Here is an 18,281-nt window from a genome sequence, read left to right as displayed (position 1 = left end):
GTCTCAGGGAAAAATGTCAACCAGCTCATTCCCCGAGCACTCCAGCCTGGCAGTCAGCACCTCGGTATCCACCCAGTCCATCCCACCATTACCCCTTCCCCCTCTACTTACATCCTAAGGAGTCAGTCACTGAGACATAAAGGCAGTAATCGCAGAACTGGAAACAAAACAATAACAGAACCACAGCCAAACTCTGGTGGCCAAACCCAGTGTTTTCATTTTGTCTTACTCTGAAAAAAGAACAGCAAATTCACTGCTTCAAAGTGGCCTGGCTGCCAAGCTAGAATTTGGCAGAATGTACTTTTCTATTCCTCAAGGAGTCAACCAACTTATGATCTGGGGAGGTGGGAAGAGGATGAGGAGCAAAGTTGGGATGTGGCAGAAGACAGTCCCAGGCTGTCTGGATACCAGGGGCTAACTTGTTTGTTGACTCTGGTGCTCATCCAGGAACTTAGGAGAAAAGAATTCAGGGGTAATTTCTGGGCTGCAGCCTTAAAGGCTTGGACAGTGGGATCAGCTGTGAATCTCAATGTCCAAGTGGAGGTGCAGACTTGGCATGGGATGCATTCTAGCTGCTGACCAGATTGCCACCGAGTCCCCCACTCCACTGATGAGCTGCCACACTGGGAAGTAGCATGCCCTGACTGTTCCAACACCACCTGCTGTGGGGATTACCTCTGGTCCCTTCACATTTGGTCGGAGGCATACAAACAACCAGAGCAGCTGGCGAGAGAGATAATTACTATTCCTTCCCTTCCCATCTCTTTTCTGGCTGCAAGAGTGCAGGGGTTGGAGAAGAACCATTAGAAAGGGAAATTAGTGGACTGGTATATCTGGAAAGAGGGAAGACTTTGATCCTCAGCCCCGAGGTTGGTGCAGGGCCTCCCCTGTGTGACTCTACCTGCACTCTGTGTTTCTATCCTGTGCCCTAAGTGGGCCAAGCCCAGGCAAATTCCTGCTGGCCTTGGAGCTCCGAGGTTTGGCTGACCAGCAGACTGGCTCCTGACTCTTCAGCCCCAAATCCCCAGTTTTTGATGAATGTGGATTTCCGTCTGTAATTAAAAGCAATGCAACAACTTGGATCTTGAGAATGGCAGTAAACTGAGGGCCCTAAGAGTGTGGTCTGCAGGATCAAGAATAAAGATTTCAGATTATATTTACTTGATACTTGTGTCTTGACCTTCCTTGAGCACGGAGTGATGAAACTGGTTTTTCCAGTGCTGGAAGGACAGTCTCCAATCTCTGAATGAATGTGACTGCCAATAAAGCCCCTACCATGTCTTTGATAGTGAACACCCTTGGTAGAGTGGGAAAGATAGTTTTTGAAATGGAGTCAGTTGAAGACAACTCATCCCTAGTTAACACGTGAGCCCTTACCAGGCACCAGGCATAGTAGGTGCTTCCTGTGAATTCTCTTTTTAACTCCTCACAAATCCTCAAGTTGGATATGTTTTTATTCCCATTTATAGATGAGGAAAGGAACTCAAAGAGGTTAAATAATTGCCCAAGGCCACACAGCCAGGAAGAGCAAAGCCGATATCTGGTTTAACCACCAGGCGTCATGCCTCTCTCCAAGACTAATCTTACTCCCAATTGTATAATTTGTTTGGTTTTTTGTGTTTTGAGACAGGGTCTGGCTGTGTCCCCCAGGCTGGAGTGCAGTGGTGTGATCCTAGCTCACTGCAGCTTCAAACACCCAGGCTCAGATTTGGTAAAGATGAGGCCTTGCTATGTTACCCAGGCTGGTCTCAAAACTCCTTTCCTAAAGGGATCTTCCCACTTTGGCCTCCGAAAATGATGAGATTTTAGGCCTGAGCCACTGTGCCTGGTGCATAATCTGCTACTACTTTATTCATGTATTTTCTTGTGATCTGTGCTCTTTTCTCATCTGGATACAAGCTTCATGAGAGTTGGCTTTGATTTACTGCTTATCCTCAGTGCCTAGTACATCATAGGCGCTAAAAAAAACCCACAAGATTGAAGGAACAATGTCACAGTCCTTCCTTGCCCAAACTCTCCTGGGACCAGCACTCAATGCAAGGGAGATCCCAATAGAACCCTGCATGTTAAGCAAAGCAACTGTAAACTGATACAGTCAGCAGTGTCTCAGCACACAGCCTGTGACAGGCGCTGTTGGGGGCTTTCACATACAGAACTTCATTGATGATCACGACACTTTTGAGGTAGGTATATTACTCCCATTTGTATAGTGAAAAGAGACTCAGATATCTGGAACTTATCCAGGCCCACTCATCTACTGAGTAGAAAGCAGAGTCAGGACTTCAACCAGGGTCTGTCCAACCAGGCTTTCTCCATTATGCTAGTGACCAACACCTGAGCATCACCCCAGAGACTGGCTGACAGCAGGGAAAAGAGTGGCCTCTTAACCAGGGAGGGATGTGTGAGTGGGAAGCAATTTCATGAGCAGGCATGTTAGTAGTGAAAGCATTTGTGTTTACATTTCTTTAGGGTCCATAGGCAACCTCATAACCACGAGAGGTTAGAAAAGTATAATCAGGCTTGTCGCGGTGGCTCACGCCTGTAATCCCAACACTTCAGGAGGCTGTGGCGGATGGATCACATGAGGTCATCTCTACTAAAAATGTGAAAATTAGACAGGTATGGTGGTGGGCACGTGTAATCCCAGCTACACGGGAGGCTGAGGCACGAGAATTGCTTGAGCCTGGGAGGTGGAGGCTGCAGTGAGCTGAGATCGTGTCACTGCACCCCAGCCTGGGTGACAGAGAGAGACTTCATCTTTAAAAAAAAAAAACAAAAACAAAAAAGTATAATCAGAGAGCAAGAAGCCCCTCTCAGCGTTTTTGTGAAGATTAAATGAGATAATCCTTATTTGTAAATCACATGCAGTGGCTCACATATGTTAAATACAGCTTTCCCAGACCCCCATGGATAATGAAATCTAAGGACAGCCAAATCCCTTATATAAAATGGTATAGTATTTACAAATAACCTACATATATCCTCCCATAGACTTTAAATCATCTCCAGATTTTTGGAAACCTAATACAATGTAAACACTGTGTAACTCGTTGTTATACCGTATTTTAAAATTGTATTACTTTTTATAGTTATACTTTTTGTTTTTTCAAACATTTCAATCTGCTGTTGGTTGAATCCATGGATTTGAAACCCACAGATAGGGAGGGCCGACTGTATTCAGTAACTGTTACCTTCCATCATGGTTATTAATCCTCCATCTCTCCGAGAGAACCTCAAAATTGAGGTAGGGATCAATGAGAGAATAAGAGTGGGATCCTTTTATGGACTGGGAAGCACTAATGAATATGAGATGTGGTATCACGCAGGGTTCTGGAATCAGAAAGCACACCCAACCCTATCCCTGGCTGTGCCTACCTACCCAGCCCAAGAGACCTTAGGCAAGTGTCTCCCCTCTTTAAAGTATGATCCCTTGCCTTAATAAGATGGGGAGGTGAGCAGAGGCTCTCAGCTGTCTTCTATATTCAGTAGTGTAGGATGAGAAGAAACATCGAAAAATCTCAGGATTTAATAAGCAGCCTGCGTCCAGGTGCAAAGACAAACGGCCCCCTCTACTGGTCATAGGAAAACATAGGCTTTCCTGTGGCTCAGGGTCCACCATAATGGCTTTATAGGCTGAACTCATGGTCCTTGTGGGAACTCTTTCTGGAGTCCACATCATAAATCTTATCTAATCTGAGCAGCAGGACGTTACAACAAACATGCAATAAAGAGTTGCCAAACCAGATAACATTGCAAATGACAAACGATTCATTTTAATTAAATACAAACAAGGAAAAAAGGCACCATGGCCCATTCAAGTATTTTGCATAGATGTACAAATATTGTAAACAATTAATAGGTGGACAAGAGAGAAGAAGATCTGTTTTCCATGAACAATCTCCCAAATAAAAAGAAAATTCACATTGCCCTGGATCCCAGACACATACGGACGCACAGTGGATGGTGTGAGAGGACGTGTGGGGAGTGACTTTGGAAGTGTGGGCTTGGATTCTACAGAACCTCTCATTCGCAGGCTTCCCTCGGGAAGGGGACCTTTCCAGTTGGTGTTCCCATGGCTTTCTTGGGTGTCCAGCAGAGCTGTTATACACGTGGTTAACACAATGACTTTGGAACTGGTCCCCAATTTTCAAATTGCAAGTCTTTCATACCTTCTGTCAAATAAGAATAAATTAGGAAGTAGGCAGGGAGCAACTTTATTGGAAAGGCCTATTGCAGGAGGTAGTGAGGGGCTATTGCTCCACGGGGAAGGGTCTATGGCAGTACAAAAAACTCTCCAACCAGAAAATCAGCAAGTCTCAGACCTTAAGATCTGCAAGTGTCTCAGAGCTGGGGCAGAAAAGGGCTTTACTTTTATCGGGAGAAGCCAGCAAGGCAGAAAGGAACCTATGGCTAGCAGCAGTTACAAGATGAAGCCAGGTGCCCAGGCTAAAGCTTCTACAGAGACAGGGAGATAGGGCACTAAATCCCTTGAGGTTTGTTTTAGAGATGGCTCCAAGGCCTGTAAAAAAAAAAAAAATTATTGGGTTGTAAAACTAGCAGGAGGTTAATTTCACTTTTAAAAAGATTTGCCTACATCTCCATCTGCACAAAGAGCTTGTAACTCACTAACCCAAACTTGAGTTAAGTTTCCCTCCTCCCCACCAACCCTGGACTTTGGCCCACCCTCAGCCTGAACCAGCAAACAGCCCCTCCCCTGGAAAGAAAAAAAAAAAAAGGCTGGGCACAAAGTCATTCCCTGAACGTGGCTCTTTCTAGCCATGTTAATTCTTCCAATAAAAGAAAAGGCCTTTTCTGCCTGGGCTTTGAGACACTTGCAGATCTTGCCATCGGTGGGTCTGAGCCTTGTCACAATTCCCATAAGGCCCCTTCCTCTCCCCTTTGCAATATTCCCTTTCCCCTTCTGCAATCGTGCTTTGGAATAAGGTCTCTCCTTCCCTAAGCCCAGATTTATTTGTATTTGACACCTCAAAACAGCATACTGGGCACTGGAGAGAAAAGGGGATGCACAATGGCCAGTCTTCCTCCTGGGCAGCCTTCCTCAATAGAGCCAGGAGTGAAGAAGCATCAGTAGAACTGGTTGCCGAAAGTCTATCAAATTCCAAAACATTCCACCATCTTCTAGTTCACAGTACAACTTTATGGGATGGAGGTGATATGAAAATAATAAAACAAAAAGCAAGAAAACAACAACCCAGGCCTCTTTCTGGTGTGGTTCCAGGGAGGGTGGACTGCAGGTTCAGCCGGCTCACGCAGTCATTGTGACTGTGGCGCTGTCACTTCAGAGCCATCTACCTCCTGATGTGAGGGAGAAAGGCTGGAGAAGCCACGGGAACCTCTGCGAGGCATGGGGTTGGGTTTTGAGGATGTTGCTTGTTTGTTTTGCAGGGGGGTTAAGGGGGATGTTTTCACCTTTACTTTCCAGGAACCAAAGCCTTGAGGCAGAGGGTGGCACATTTAAATAAAAGATTGTCTCCTGACTTAATCGGGCCACAAGAAAGGTGGGGAATGGATCTCCGGAGCAAGGATGGCCCATGGCAGGGAGATGGGGAAACTGTATCACCGCCACCCTGAGGGAAGAGAAACTCATTTTCCTGAGATCTTTCTAAACCCAACCCAGGCTTTTCCCCCAGGGGTACAGCCCGTATTTTCCACTTATTTCCAAACCCAAGAACATCCGAGAAGCACCTATTGTATGCAGAGAACTATAAGGAGGCCCTGGAGTAGTGAATCAGAAGCTCAGCCTCAGCCTTGCAGTGAGGTTTTCAAGAGTAAACAATTGCTCATGGCAGGACAGGAGGAGGCCCCAGAAAAGCCTCAGAGGAGTGAGAGTCAAGCCAGCTCCTGTCCAGAGAACTACCCAGCACCTTTGTGGGGTGGGAGTCAATCTCCCAGAAAACATCTCCAGGCGCTTTGCAAAAACCGTCCTATCTAGCACAGCACCACGTGGCCCTCCCTCCCTGCTGCAGGGAAGACAGGAGCCCCCGCAGAGCCCCTCACCTGCTCAGAGCTCTCTTTCTGTGAGGGTCAGGTAAGGGCAGTGACCAGAGAGAGAACAAAAGGCAGTGAATGACAAAAAGCTGAGCAGAGGAAGAGGCTCCCAGCTCTGACTGTTCCAGCCCAGCTGCTGCTGGCTGCTTCCTCCAGTGATCTCAGGCAGCTCCCAGAAATGGGTCCGTTCTCTGCTCAGAAGGCAACGGTCCAGCCCGAAGTCAACGACCAGCCACTAGGGCAGGCTGGCTCCCTCGTGTGTACTTTGTAAATAGCTGGGCTTCCTAAGGGGGAACCTCACTAGATTTAGCTCAGAGAGTTACGGAGGAAGACCCCCACCCTGCTGAGGTCACAAAACACAATGAAAAATAAACATATGACCACATGGCCATGCCCCAAGTCTACTCTGGTCACACTCCTGAGAGCCAACGCGGGAAATCCAGTGGCCGACTGTGACAGAGGACTCTGACTTGTAGGTCACAAGCACCTGTTCACCAGAAGGTCAGGACTGCTGAGGGTTTGCCCACCAAAGCACCACACTTCGAAGGGGAATGAGAGGGGAAGGAAGAGAGAAAAACATGGGGCACCAGGAAAGTGCAGCAGAAAAAACAAAAAGCAACTAAAAATTATCCAGAGTCAGGAGTCGCAACCTTTGGTATCACGACTCAGAGGAAGCCCAAGCCCAGGCTCCTCTTGCTGTCTACACTGCCTATGAATAGTACCTGTCTGAGTCAGAGTGACCCGTGTGAATACGGGGATGCAGGGGTTTGGGGAGAGGTGGGAGGGGACTTGGTTTGTCACATGCAGCCATACAGCCAGAAGCCGTTCCCTCAACCAAGCCCTGGACAGAGCCACAGCAGTGGCTGGCTTGACCCTTCTTTAATCCCTAAAAGCTAAAAGGAGTGGGTAAGTACCAGCCTCTGTCCAGCCCGGGACCTCTGAGGAGAGCAGAAGCAATGGGAAGTTCTTTTGCGTGCCCTACACCCCAGGAGTGAATGGATGAGCTGGCCTGAGGGGCTTGCCAGCCTTGACCATCTCCATCAGCACCTCGGGGCTAGGAGTCTGGAGGAGAAGCTGCCATTCACCCTCCTCTACTCTCCCCTCCCTACCTGGGGCTGTATATTGCACAAAACAACACCTAGAAGCCATTGGATCGTAGTCCCTCTGGGCTTCCAAGGAAGCCGAGGAGGCACTGAGTCAACAAGGAGATTTTTGGAGATGTGGAGGTTCCTGGAGGAGCGTGGGAGGAGATCAGAGGCGGCGGCCAGACATGCTTCTTCAGGGTTCCATGGCCATGCGTCCTCTGCAGTGTCCAGAGAGCTCAAGGAAAGGGAGAAGCCCCCTGGACAGGTCTAGATTTTCGAGCTAATCATCCCTCCAGCCCTCTGTGATCTGTATTCTGGAAACTGGGAAGAAAAAGAAGGGAGGGAGAGAGACATCAGCTTGATGCTAATCAATGGGATCAAGGGGGAGTCATCCTCCTGATTTTACAAGAAGGGGTGGACCACCCACTGAGAACAAAGGCTTCTTGTGAAGTGCATCCGTGTGTCCGCTCAGCCAGACCATCAGTCCTGCAGGGAGGGGTGTGGTGGGTACCGCTGTCTCAAACTGACCAGTCACCCCTCCCTCTTCCCTTCCCTGCTAAGGCAGCAGCACAGTCCATAGTTTTCCCGGTGCCTCATGGGAATACAGGGTGGTCAGCCAGCTTCTTCACCTCATCCCTTTCTGACCCAACGCCCAAGACTGGCAAACCGAGACAGTCAGCCACAGAGAAGAGGTACGAGGAGGGGCCAAGTGTGCACAGCCTCCCGCAGGCCAGGTGGCTTCTACTAATGCACTGCCTTGCTCTTCACAGCAACCTGATGGGGCTGGTACTACTGCCCATCATTGCCTCTGTACAAATGAGGAAACAGACTCAAGAGGGACTTGCTCAGGGTCCCTCCGCAGGTCAGGTGCAGGGGCAGGACTGAAGCCACCGCAGCTCGGGATTCTAAGCATCAACTTTCACATGAAGCCAAAACTCCACAGTCAAGCAGGCACCAAGAAACATGAATGTTTTGCCCTTGGCTTTTGTTCTGGAAGTTCAGACCACAAGAAGCATGAATTGCTTCGTTTTCTCAACTCTACACCTGCCCCCCTGGAGCCCTCTAATACCAGCTTTCACCTTGGGGGCTTCCCATGGACTCACCTTTGGGGCAGGGGCTGCCAAAGGCCGGGAGTGCTGAGGGCCAGCACCAGGGGTCCGCAGTGGGGATGCACCCCCTGGCCTGGGGAGGCTCCTGCGGCCTGGCACTGGGTTCGCCGGGAGTGCCTTCTGGGGCGGCCGAGGCCTGGAGAAGTCCTGTAGAGAAAGCAATAAGCCTCACTTGAAGGCCAGAGGCCTGTTTGAAAGAAAATATCCCTGCTATCTTATGGGTCAAAATCAGATAGGAAAAGGTTATATACTGTATGGTCCCATTTAGAAAGAAACTGTATGTATAATGTGTTTATAGTCTCAAGAGGAAGTCAGGAGAGCAAGCTGGCAGTATCTATTGAAAGGACAAATAACCAGTGATGATGAGCTTTTTTTCATCTCTTTGTTGGCTGCAAAAATGTCTTCTTTTGAGAAGTGTCTGTTCATATCCTTCACCCACTTTTTGATAGGGTTGTTTGTTTCTTGTAAATCTGTTTAAGTTCTTTGTAGATTGGGGATATTAGCCCTTTGTCAGATGAATAGATGGCAAAAATTTTCTCCCATTCTCTAGGTTGTCTGTTCACTCTGATGATAGTTTCTTTTGCCGTGCAGAAGCTCTTTAGTTCAATCAGATCCCATTTGTCTATTTTGGCTTTTGTTGCCATTGCTTTTGGTGTTTTAGTCATGAAGTCTTTGCCCATGCCTATGTCCTCAATGGTATTGCCTAGGTTTTCTTCTAGGGTTTTTATGGTTTTAGGTATTACAGTTAAGTCTTTAATCCATCTTGAATTAATTTTTGTATAAGATGAAAGGAATGGATCCAGTTTCAGCTTTCTGCATATGGCTAGCCAGTTTTCCCAGCATCATTATTAAATAGGGGGGATCTAGAACTAGAAATACCATTTGATTCAGCAATCCCATTACTGGGTATATACCCAAAGGATTATAAATCATTCTACTATAAAGACACATGCACACGTATGTTTATTGTGGCATTATTCACAATAGCAAAGACTTCGAACCAATCCAAATGCCCATCAGTGATAAACTGGATAAAGAAAATGTAGCACATATACACCATGGAATACTATGCAGCCATAAAAAAGGATGAGTTCTGTCCTTTACAGGGACATGGATGATGCTGGAAACCATCATTCTCAGCAAAATAACACAAGAACAGAAAACCAAACACCGCATGTTCTCACTCATAAGTGGGAGTTGAACATGAAATGAGAACACATGGACACAGGGAGGAGAACATTACACACCGGGGCCTGTTGGATGGTGGGGGGCTAGGGGAGTGATCGCATTAGGAGAAATACCTAATGTAGATGGTGGATTAATGGGTGCAGTAAACCACCATGGCATGTGTATACCTATGTAACAAATCTGTTCCTTGCAGCACTATTTGTAACAGCAAAGAAACTATAAATAAGCAAAATTTCATCAGCAGAAAAATAACTAAAATTATAAAGTGACAGATGACATAGCACTTAAAAAGAATGAAGTAGGTTGACAGGGGCTGGCGTGGGGAGATGTTCAAGAGTTGTCAGGTGGAACAAACAAGCTGGGGAGGACAGCTGACATAAAATAAGTCACCATGCTCACCACCTACTAGAAATGTCTATAAACAGAAAAAAAAAGGAAGGATATGGACCAAATTGAAAAGAGATTATGCTGGGATGGGGTGCAAGAGGGGAGGGGTGTGGTCCAGGTGAACATTCCTTTTTTTTGAGATGGAGTCTTGCTCTGTCCCCCACGCTGGAGTGCAATGGCACAATCTCAGCTTACTGCAACCTCTGCCTCCCGAATTCAAACGATTCTCTTGCCTCAGCCTCCTGAGTAGTTGGGATTACAAGGGCCCACCACCATGCCTGGCTAATTTTTGTGTTTTTAGTAGAGACGGGGTTTCACCATGTTGGTCAGGCTGGTCTCGAACTCTGACCTCAGGTGATCTGCCTGCCTCAGCCTCCCAAAGTGCTGGGATTACAGGCATGAGCCACCACGCCCAGCCCTCGAACATTCCATTTTTTTTTTAACGAGAGCATGTATGTGTGTTGCCTGTTTAGATTAAAACAAAATTTAAACAAAGCAGCAGCTACATTTTGTTCATGTTGGTTGTCTATGTGTGTGGCACATTTCATGGATTCTGTCCTTGCTGTGTTACTATTACCTTCATGTTCTCACCATCTCCACAAGGCTTTGCCCTGACTACCTTATTTAAAATTACAACAGCCCCACCCTGACATTCCCTGACCTTTGTATCCTAACATATCTCTTCTTTTCTTTTCATATCACTTCCTGCTTTCCAATATATAGAATTTATTTACTTATCAAGTTGAGTTGTACTTTCTGTCTCTCCATCCCCCTCTAGAGTTGAAGCAGGGTGGGGTCTCCATCTGTTTGGTTCACTGATACATCTTCGGCTTTCAGAACAGTGCCTAGCATACGGTAGGTGCTCAACACGTATTAATTGATCCATTTTTTTTTTTAGGGGGAAAGAATGATGGTGCCACCCGCAGGCCCCCAAGCTGTTGGGGTTTAAGGGGAAGCCAACGGCATAGATGGGCATTCCAGTGCCTGCTCTCCTTGACTTCCTTCCCTTCTCGAGAAGGTCACTACCACATATTAAAGTGGACAAAAGGCAAGCATGTAGAGAGGCCAGGAATAACACAAAGAGCCGAGATTTTCCCCAAGAAGCTTCGTGGCATCAGAAAGTAAAGCAAATTCTTAGGGTCAAAAAGCCATGCTCTTCAGCTCCACCTAGAAAGACAATGCAACCCGCCCCGTTCACCACCACTTTCCCCAGCCCAGAATAGCTGCCAAGTTGCAGTGGTTGCTGGAAGCCAGGACAGAGACCCTCTGGGGCAGGTGACAGCTGGGTGCAGATGTCAGGTTGCAACTGGTAAAGGCTGTGCTCCCAAGGAACTGTGCCAATGAGCCACTGAGGGGCTGGTGTTTGGGCAGGAGCCTCATCAGCATGTCAGCACTGGGCCTCCCAGCACAACAACCGGCCGGAGGCCACATCTGTGATGATCCGACTCAGCCCTACCAGGGCCCTCGCCCAGCACTGTTTTCCTTTTTCTAAAGCAATAACAGTCCCTCAGCTACTCTGGCCCACGCTCCCTTCCACCACAAGGGACGGCATCTCACTTGATCAGATTGCACAAGTCTGACACGGGGCATCATCCCCTGCCAAGCCCTATTTGCAATGGATCCTCAAGTCCTGTCTATTTTCTCTTCTGCACATTTCTTATCAGCTTCACTCCATCAGCCCTGCCTACTCTCTGCTCCGAGCTTTACCATCTTTCTTCAGGACAACCTTTCAATCTTCTAACTAGGACACCCATTTGCTTCTAGAGTGATTTTCATTTTTTAAAACTATTTTAAAAATTCAAATATAATATACACAGAAAAAGGTGAACAAATTATAAATATACAACTAGATGAATTATCACAACGTGAATACACCAAGTAATCCTCATGCAGGTCAAACAGTAGATTAACAGCTTCAGAAGCATCTATGGGCCCCTTGCAGGAACTACACCTCCCTCCTGCCTAAATATATCCCAAACAGCGATCAATCCTTGTCAATAGAGAATTGCATCATGTCACCACTGTCCTCTTTCTACGGAATACAGACCAAAGTCCTGACCAAGGCTATGTGGCCTGGGCATAGTTGGGCTCCTCCTGGCTTTCCAGCCTCATCTCATAGCTCCTTGGGCCCCAAGAACACAAAACTTTAAGTTCCTTCAACCCACAGGGTCCTCTCCCATGACAGAGCCTCCCTACTAGTGGGTCCTGGGACCAGGAAAGCTCCTTCGTCACTTGCCCTCACAGCCTGGTTAAGTCCTGTTCCTCCTTCATGTCTCAGCTCAAATGTCACCTCCTCAGGGAAACCTTCCTGGATTTCCCAGACTAGGTCAAATCCCCTTGTTACTCTTCTGAGCACCCTGAGCCTCTTCTTCCCAGCACGCATCGCTGTTGCAGTGACACGTATCCTGGAGTCACTGCCCCAGCAGAATGCGAGCTCCTGGAGGCAAAGCTGCCATCTGCCTTCCTCGTCATCCCCTGGCCCAGAGTGCAGGTGCATAAGCCGGTTGAGAATAGCAGAACTGAAGAAGTGCTGAGGTTTCATCCATCACTTCTCCAGGGGGTCCATGTCCCCCGGCTAGGAGGTGGGGAATCTCTGATGGCAGACTGGAGACTGTGAGCAGCCCCGGGGCAGAAGGCTGTCTCGCTCAGCTGGGTGAGACCTGGGTTCAAGTCCTAGCTCCTCCACTCATAAATGTGCAATGTCGGGCAAGTCCCTTCAACCCTGTGAGGCCTGGCAACCTCCAAGAGAAATGAGGGCTGCGGCAACTCCCTTCTTGGAATGGCTGTGAGAAGGCAGGTGGCAGCCCAATGTCATCACAGCAGCCCCCACTCGGAGCAGCTGCCTCCCATTGTTCACTTGTAGAGAGACCCCCAACTGGGCCCTGGGGCCCAGGAGAAGCTGTGCTTGGGAGCCAGCTGTGTTTTGGGGCACCTGCCACTGGCTGGGCAGCTTCCTGCACCCGGGACTCCTGCCAGCTGCCCCAGAAACGCAGGCGCAGGGTACACACAGCCTCCACCACTTAACACACAGCTGGGTCCCCACTGTCCCTGACCCCTCCTGACCTAGGGCTCAGCACCTCGGGGTGACAGGGGTGAGGTTGGCCCCGTGTTCTCTGAACACGCCTCTAGTGTGGGTTTTTCGGAACAATAGTCTGAGTGGACTGCTAGTCCGACCCACTCCCTACTCCCTCCACCGGCACCCCTGCTCTCCCGTAACCCCAAGTCTCTACACGCCTGCTTTCTCCCTTTCTTTCATCTCTCTGTTAGGGACTGAACTGTGCACTCATCACTTAAAAAAAAATCATATGCTGAACCCCTAACCCTGAGTACCTCAGAATGTGGCCGTATTTAGAGATAAGGTCTTTAAAAAGGTGATTAGGGTAGAATGAGGCCACCTAATCCAATCTGGTGTTCTCATAAGAAGAGGACAGTTGGCCACACAGAGACACCAGGGAGGCAGGAGTGCATAGGAAAGGCCACGTGAGAACTCAGCAAGAGGGCGGCCACCTGCAAGCCACTGAGAGAGGCTTCAGAAGTCAACCCTGCCAGCACCTTGACCTTGGACTGCTAGCCTCCAGAACTGTGAGAAAATAGGTGTCTGTTTTGAAGTCAGCCAGTGTGCAGTACTCTGTTAGAGCACCCCCAGCACACAACTACACTCTCCACTTCTCTCTCTCCACTCCTCCCCTCTCTTGCTTTTTTCCTTTCTTCCTTCCCTCTCTCTCCTTGTCAATCTTCCCTCTCTCTTTCTGCACGGAGTTCTCCATTCTACTGCGGCCCCACACAAAAGGAAGGGGAGAGCAGCTGTTTCACAGCAGAGAAACAGAATGGATGCCCTCAGCTCTCCCAAACTGTACCACTGCCACACATCCTAAGGAACCCCCAAAGCCTGCAGCCAACCCCAGAGTCCTTAGGGTCAGAGACAGCTTGGGTTCCATGGACCCCTCTGGACCACCCCCAAGGAAAGGAAAGCAGTCTCAGTCGAGAGGTCACCCCCAAAACACACAGGCCAGTTCCGGAAGGCAACCCGCCCAGCCACCACCCAGGAAACACCTGTGTCTGCACGGGGGGATCTCCTGCAGAAGGTGTGGTCGGAGCCATCAGAGCACACACACGCAGTGGGAACAGGCTGCTGGGCAGGCTCTGCTTCCATGAGCACCAGGCCTGGGGGCAGAGAATCTGGACCCCACTCTCACCTCCCAGAAGCACCTGCCCCTTGGGATGGGCAAGGCATCAGGGCACATCCCTGGGTAAGACTTTCCAATCAGTAGAAGGTACCAACAGGTACAATTTGGTGAGAAGTGTACTCTGGTGAGAAAAGTACAGTCCCATCAGCCTCAGACTTGAGGAATCAGAGTAGGCTTCCCGGGAGAAGCGGCATCTAGGAGCAGATCGGAGGACGAGCAGGAGCTGGCCCCGCCAAGGCAGAAGGAGTGTATCAGGCAGAACAAGCAGCATTGGCAAAGACCTAGCAGGCAGACAAGCATGGGGAACTGACAGAAGTTCATTTGGGGTGGAAGGTGGGTAGTGGCTTGTCATAAAATAGGCCAACCCGGGAGAAAATGCCACGTGGTTTAGGAGCTGCCTGGAGAGTCTGTTTCCCCATGTTAATTGCTCTAATCCGCTGTGCACCCCCGTATTGACCGAATTGCAGAAAAGGCAGTCAGCTCATGACCCCACAAGTTTCACCTTCCCCACCTTTGCCATTACCCAGTGAAAGTGGCCTTAAAAGCAATGTTCCCAGCCCAAGGCTGCTGACAATCCACTTACCTGGGAAAGGATGCAGTTTGGTGCGGGGGGAATTGGCCGGCTTGGAGGAGGCCTCCTGGATGACTCCGTCCTCTCTATTTGAGACCCGGGCCCTGGGGAGTTCCTGGCGGCCCTGCTCAGGTGTGCTGGCAGTGGTGCAGGTGGGGACCCACCGCGCAGATAATCTGGGGGGGGCCGGGGAGGAGGCTGGGAGGGCTTCCGCAGGATTTCAGGAGTGTTGATTACCTGTATGCACAAGTCAAGGAACACCTGAGACAAGAAATCACTCGGGCTGCCCTTGTGTGTCTCTTTGAGATAAACTAGAGCCCAAAGGGAGGACAGACACACCCATCTATCAACCGCCCGAGGATCCCAGAGGTCAGATGCAACCTTTAAAGTCATTAGGGGAAGTCAGAACCAAATAACATGTCTCTCCAGCCAATAAAAGGCTTTTATTACCAATCCATGGGCCCACAGAGGCTCTTAGAAAAATACAGCATGACCATGAGGGATAAAGTAGCCAAGTTCAGTGGTGCAAAGTTCTTACCTTTCGCTTGCCCTGGGGCGTCTGCAGCTTGAAAGTTGGGTTGGCATGACCAGTCCCGCTGTTCTGAGACACCCTGAAGGGACAACTAGAAACAAGAAATGGGGGAGGAGAAGAAAGGGGCAGATGTTCAGCAGGGGACAGTGGCTGAGTTCCCTTTGACGCAAGCAGGGCCAGCAAGCAGCTAAATCTTCCCCAAGTCTGCTCTGGAGGGAGTGGGACTGGTCTTCTCAAACCACATCTTCCTAAGTAGGGAAATGTGTGGCCAATGGAGAACTCTCAAGGAAACAGAGTTGGCCTTATACAAAGCAGAGCTCTCTCCACACCTTCTCTTCACCCTTTTAAGATCCTTCCCCTCTGAGGAGACACAAGGGTGTCACGAGCCATCAACCAATCCCAATCAGGCACAGACCCAGAAAGACCTGGGACTTAAAATCCCCTCCAGAACAAGCATTATTTAATAGGTGATTGAGAGACTGTACATCTTCCATATCCAAAATAATAAATCACTTTTTAAATGGACACCAAAAGCAAGCAGAAGTAGCTATTCTAATATTAGATGAAACAAACTTTAAAGCAACAGTGGTTAAAAAGACAAAGAGGGGGTTAGGCATGGTGGCTCATGACTGTAATCCCAGCACTTTAGGAGGCCGAAGCGGGCAGATCATCTGAGGTCAGGAGTTTGAGACCAGCCTGGCCAACATGGTGAAACCCCATCTCTACTAAAAATACAAAAAATTAGCTGGGTATGGTGGCACGCACCTGTAGTCCCAGCTACTCAAGAGGCTGAGGCAGGAGAATCGCTTGAACCCAGGAGACGGAGGTTGCAGTGAGCCAAGATTGCGCCACTGCATTCCAGCCTGGGCAACAAGAGCAAAACTTCATCTCAAAAATAAATAAATAAAATAACATGGGGAACAAATCAAGTAGATAAAGGATGGCAAACAGATTTTATTTTATACTTCAGCTTGATTTGGTTGGGGATATTCTGCTGAGAAGAACTCAGGAGTGATTACCAGAATCAGTAGAGTACTTACAATAAGATCAACTAGTAATGCCTGTCACAGTCACAGCAGGGGAGAGGGCAGCGTGTTCCTTGCATTTGTCTTCCCTGAATTAGACCCACTGTCACCAACACTTTTGCTAAGTACTATTTATGCAGACCTTTGTGACCCATAAATTGACCCTGAGTCCTCCATGGAACCCTGTCATACCAGAACTGTTGCCTCAGCTTGGAAGGGAGAGCTGAGGGCTTGAGTTGGCCTAGTTTGTTGTTCTGTCTGCAGCAGTAGTACATCAGCATGAGGACCGCCAGCACGAAGATGGCCACCAACACTCCAGCTACCACAGGACCCACACCTTCCAGAAACAGAACCCAAGTGGGAGATTTAGAAGCTGTCTGGGCTACAGCAGATTTCAAAATAGGTATTCCTGCTTCTTCTTCAGGCATTTGATTTGCATTTAATTTGTATTACTTAATTTAACTTACAAATTATAATTAAAAACACACATTATGGGGCAGGCACAGTGGCTCACGCCTGTAATCCCAGCACTTTGGCAGGCCATGGTGAGCGGATCACAAAGTCAAGAGGTCAAGACCATCCTGGCCAACATGGTGAAACCTCATCTCTACTAAAAATACAAAAATTAGCTGGGCGTGGTGGCACACGCTTGTAGTCCCAGTTACTCAGGAGGCTGAGGCAAGAGAATCGCTTGAACCTGGGAGGCGGAGGTTGCAGCGAGCAGAGATTGTGCCACTGCACTCCAGCTGGCAACAGAGTGAGACTCCGTCTCAAAAAAAAAGCTGGCAACAGAGTGAGACTCCGTCTCAAAAAAAAAAACCACACACATTATGTACCACTGGGAAATCACTAATGTTAGCTCAAAGAGCCAAGTCAACTTGTTTTGCACAGACTCTACAGTACAAAGCTTCTATAGCCACTTCTACTTAATTGAAGAGAGTCCCTTTTCAGGCAAGCAGTTCAAGCTCTGTTACAATTTGCCACTAGTTTTTAGCCTGAATCATGATTTTCCTAAACACAAAGGAACCAACACAAAATACAAAAAGACTTGGCCAGGCGTGCTGGCTCATGCTTTGAGAGCTTTGAGAGGCTGAGGTGGGCGGATCACTTGAGGTCAGGTGTTCGAGACCAGCCTGGCCAACATTGTGAAATCCTGTCTCTACTAAAAATACAAAAATTACCCAGATGTGGTGGCAGGCACAAAACCTTTTTTTTTTTTTTTTTTTTTTTGAGACGGAGTCTCGCTCTGTCGCCCAGGCTGGAGTGTAGTGGTGCCATCTCGGCTCACTGCAAGCTCCGCCTCCCGGGTTCACGCCATTCTCTTGCCTCAGCCTCCCGAGTAGCTGGGACTACAGGCGCCCGCCACCTCGCCTGACTAATTTTTTGTATTTTTAGTAGAGACGGGGTTTCACCGTGTTAGCCAGGATGGTCTTGATCTCCTGACCTTGTGATCCGCCCACCTTGGCCTCCCAAAGTGCTGGGATTACAGGCGTGAGCCACTGCGCCTGGCCCAAAAAAAAAAACAAAAAACAAAGAAACAAAAAGACTCAGACAGATTTAAGACTAGAACTCTCACCCATAATCCATAACTTACCATTTGGTTTCATCAAAACTACCCCAATATTCTCTCAAGTGGTTAATGTAAATATACAGAATATATTTGTACTAATAAAATACTACTTTTATCAGTTTTACATATTGGGGTTTCTTCCTTGAAAGATTTTGGTGCTTTTTTTTTTTTAAGTTCTTTGTTATTATTCTTTTTTTAAATCTTTAGAAACCATAGTCCTAGAATCCTTGAGAGATCCACTAAAATACTACAAAACTTTTCCGAGAGTCTGGTTCCCCATTTTAACTTGTGTCCATTACAGGAAATCTAAACCACCATAATGTGTCCCAGGTTCATGATGATTTTTAAGTGCCCAAAAAGAAATAGTCACCACGTTCCCTAAAAAGAATGGGAACATTCAATGACCTACAGTCTCTCTTACTCTCACTCTACTAAGCAGGCTCCCCCTCCTCAGTAGAAAGGATGGGAGAAGAGAGACTGAACCGTGACCCCACACCACACTACGGGCAGTCGCTCCTCTCTCTTGGTCTCTCTTTATCCTGATTTCCTCTCTGCAAAATCAGGACAATGAAGCTGACTCAGTGTGGATGCTCTGCAACATGCCACCTGCCCCTGACA

General features: G+C 48.3%; 1 protein-coding gene across 2 annotated transcripts in view; it reads right to left on the bottom strand.

Annotated features, from left to right (window-relative positions):
- Positions 1 to 3,745: 3,745 nt before the first annotated feature.
- ADAM19 (ADAM metallopeptidase domain 19) overlaps positions 3,746 to 18,281 on the bottom strand; it is a 98,681-nt gene continuing 84,145 nt past the window's right edge. The window contains exons 19-23 of one of the 2 annotated variants that reach the window (XM_008015145.3): positions 16,286 to 16,430; positions 15,075 to 15,159; positions 14,549 to 14,773; positions 8,198 to 8,350; positions 3,746 to 7,415 (exon numbers count right to left, since the gene is read on the bottom strand). In XM_008015145.3, coding sequence (XP_008013336.2) covers positions 7,362 to 7,415; positions 8,198 to 8,350; positions 14,549 to 14,773; positions 15,075 to 15,159; positions 16,286 to 16,430 — 662 coding nt within the window. In that variant the 3' untranslated portion in view covers positions 3,746 to 7,361. Of the gene's footprint in view, positions 7,416 to 8,055; positions 8,351 to 14,548; positions 14,774 to 15,074; positions 15,160 to 16,285; positions 16,431 to 18,281 lie in introns of those variants that run through there. The other variant, XM_038005533.2, reaches the window with a different exon arrangement.

The sequence above is a fragment of the Chlorocebus sabaeus genome, chromosome 23 (genome assembly GCF_047675955.1).
Source record: "Chlorocebus sabaeus isolate Y175 chromosome 23, mChlSab1.0.hap1, whole genome shotgun sequence".
In the NCBI taxonomy this organism is placed as follows: Eukaryota; Metazoa; Chordata; class Mammalia; order Primates; family Cercopithecidae; genus Chlorocebus; species Chlorocebus sabaeus.
This window is presented reverse-complemented; position numbering and strand designations above follow the sequence as displayed.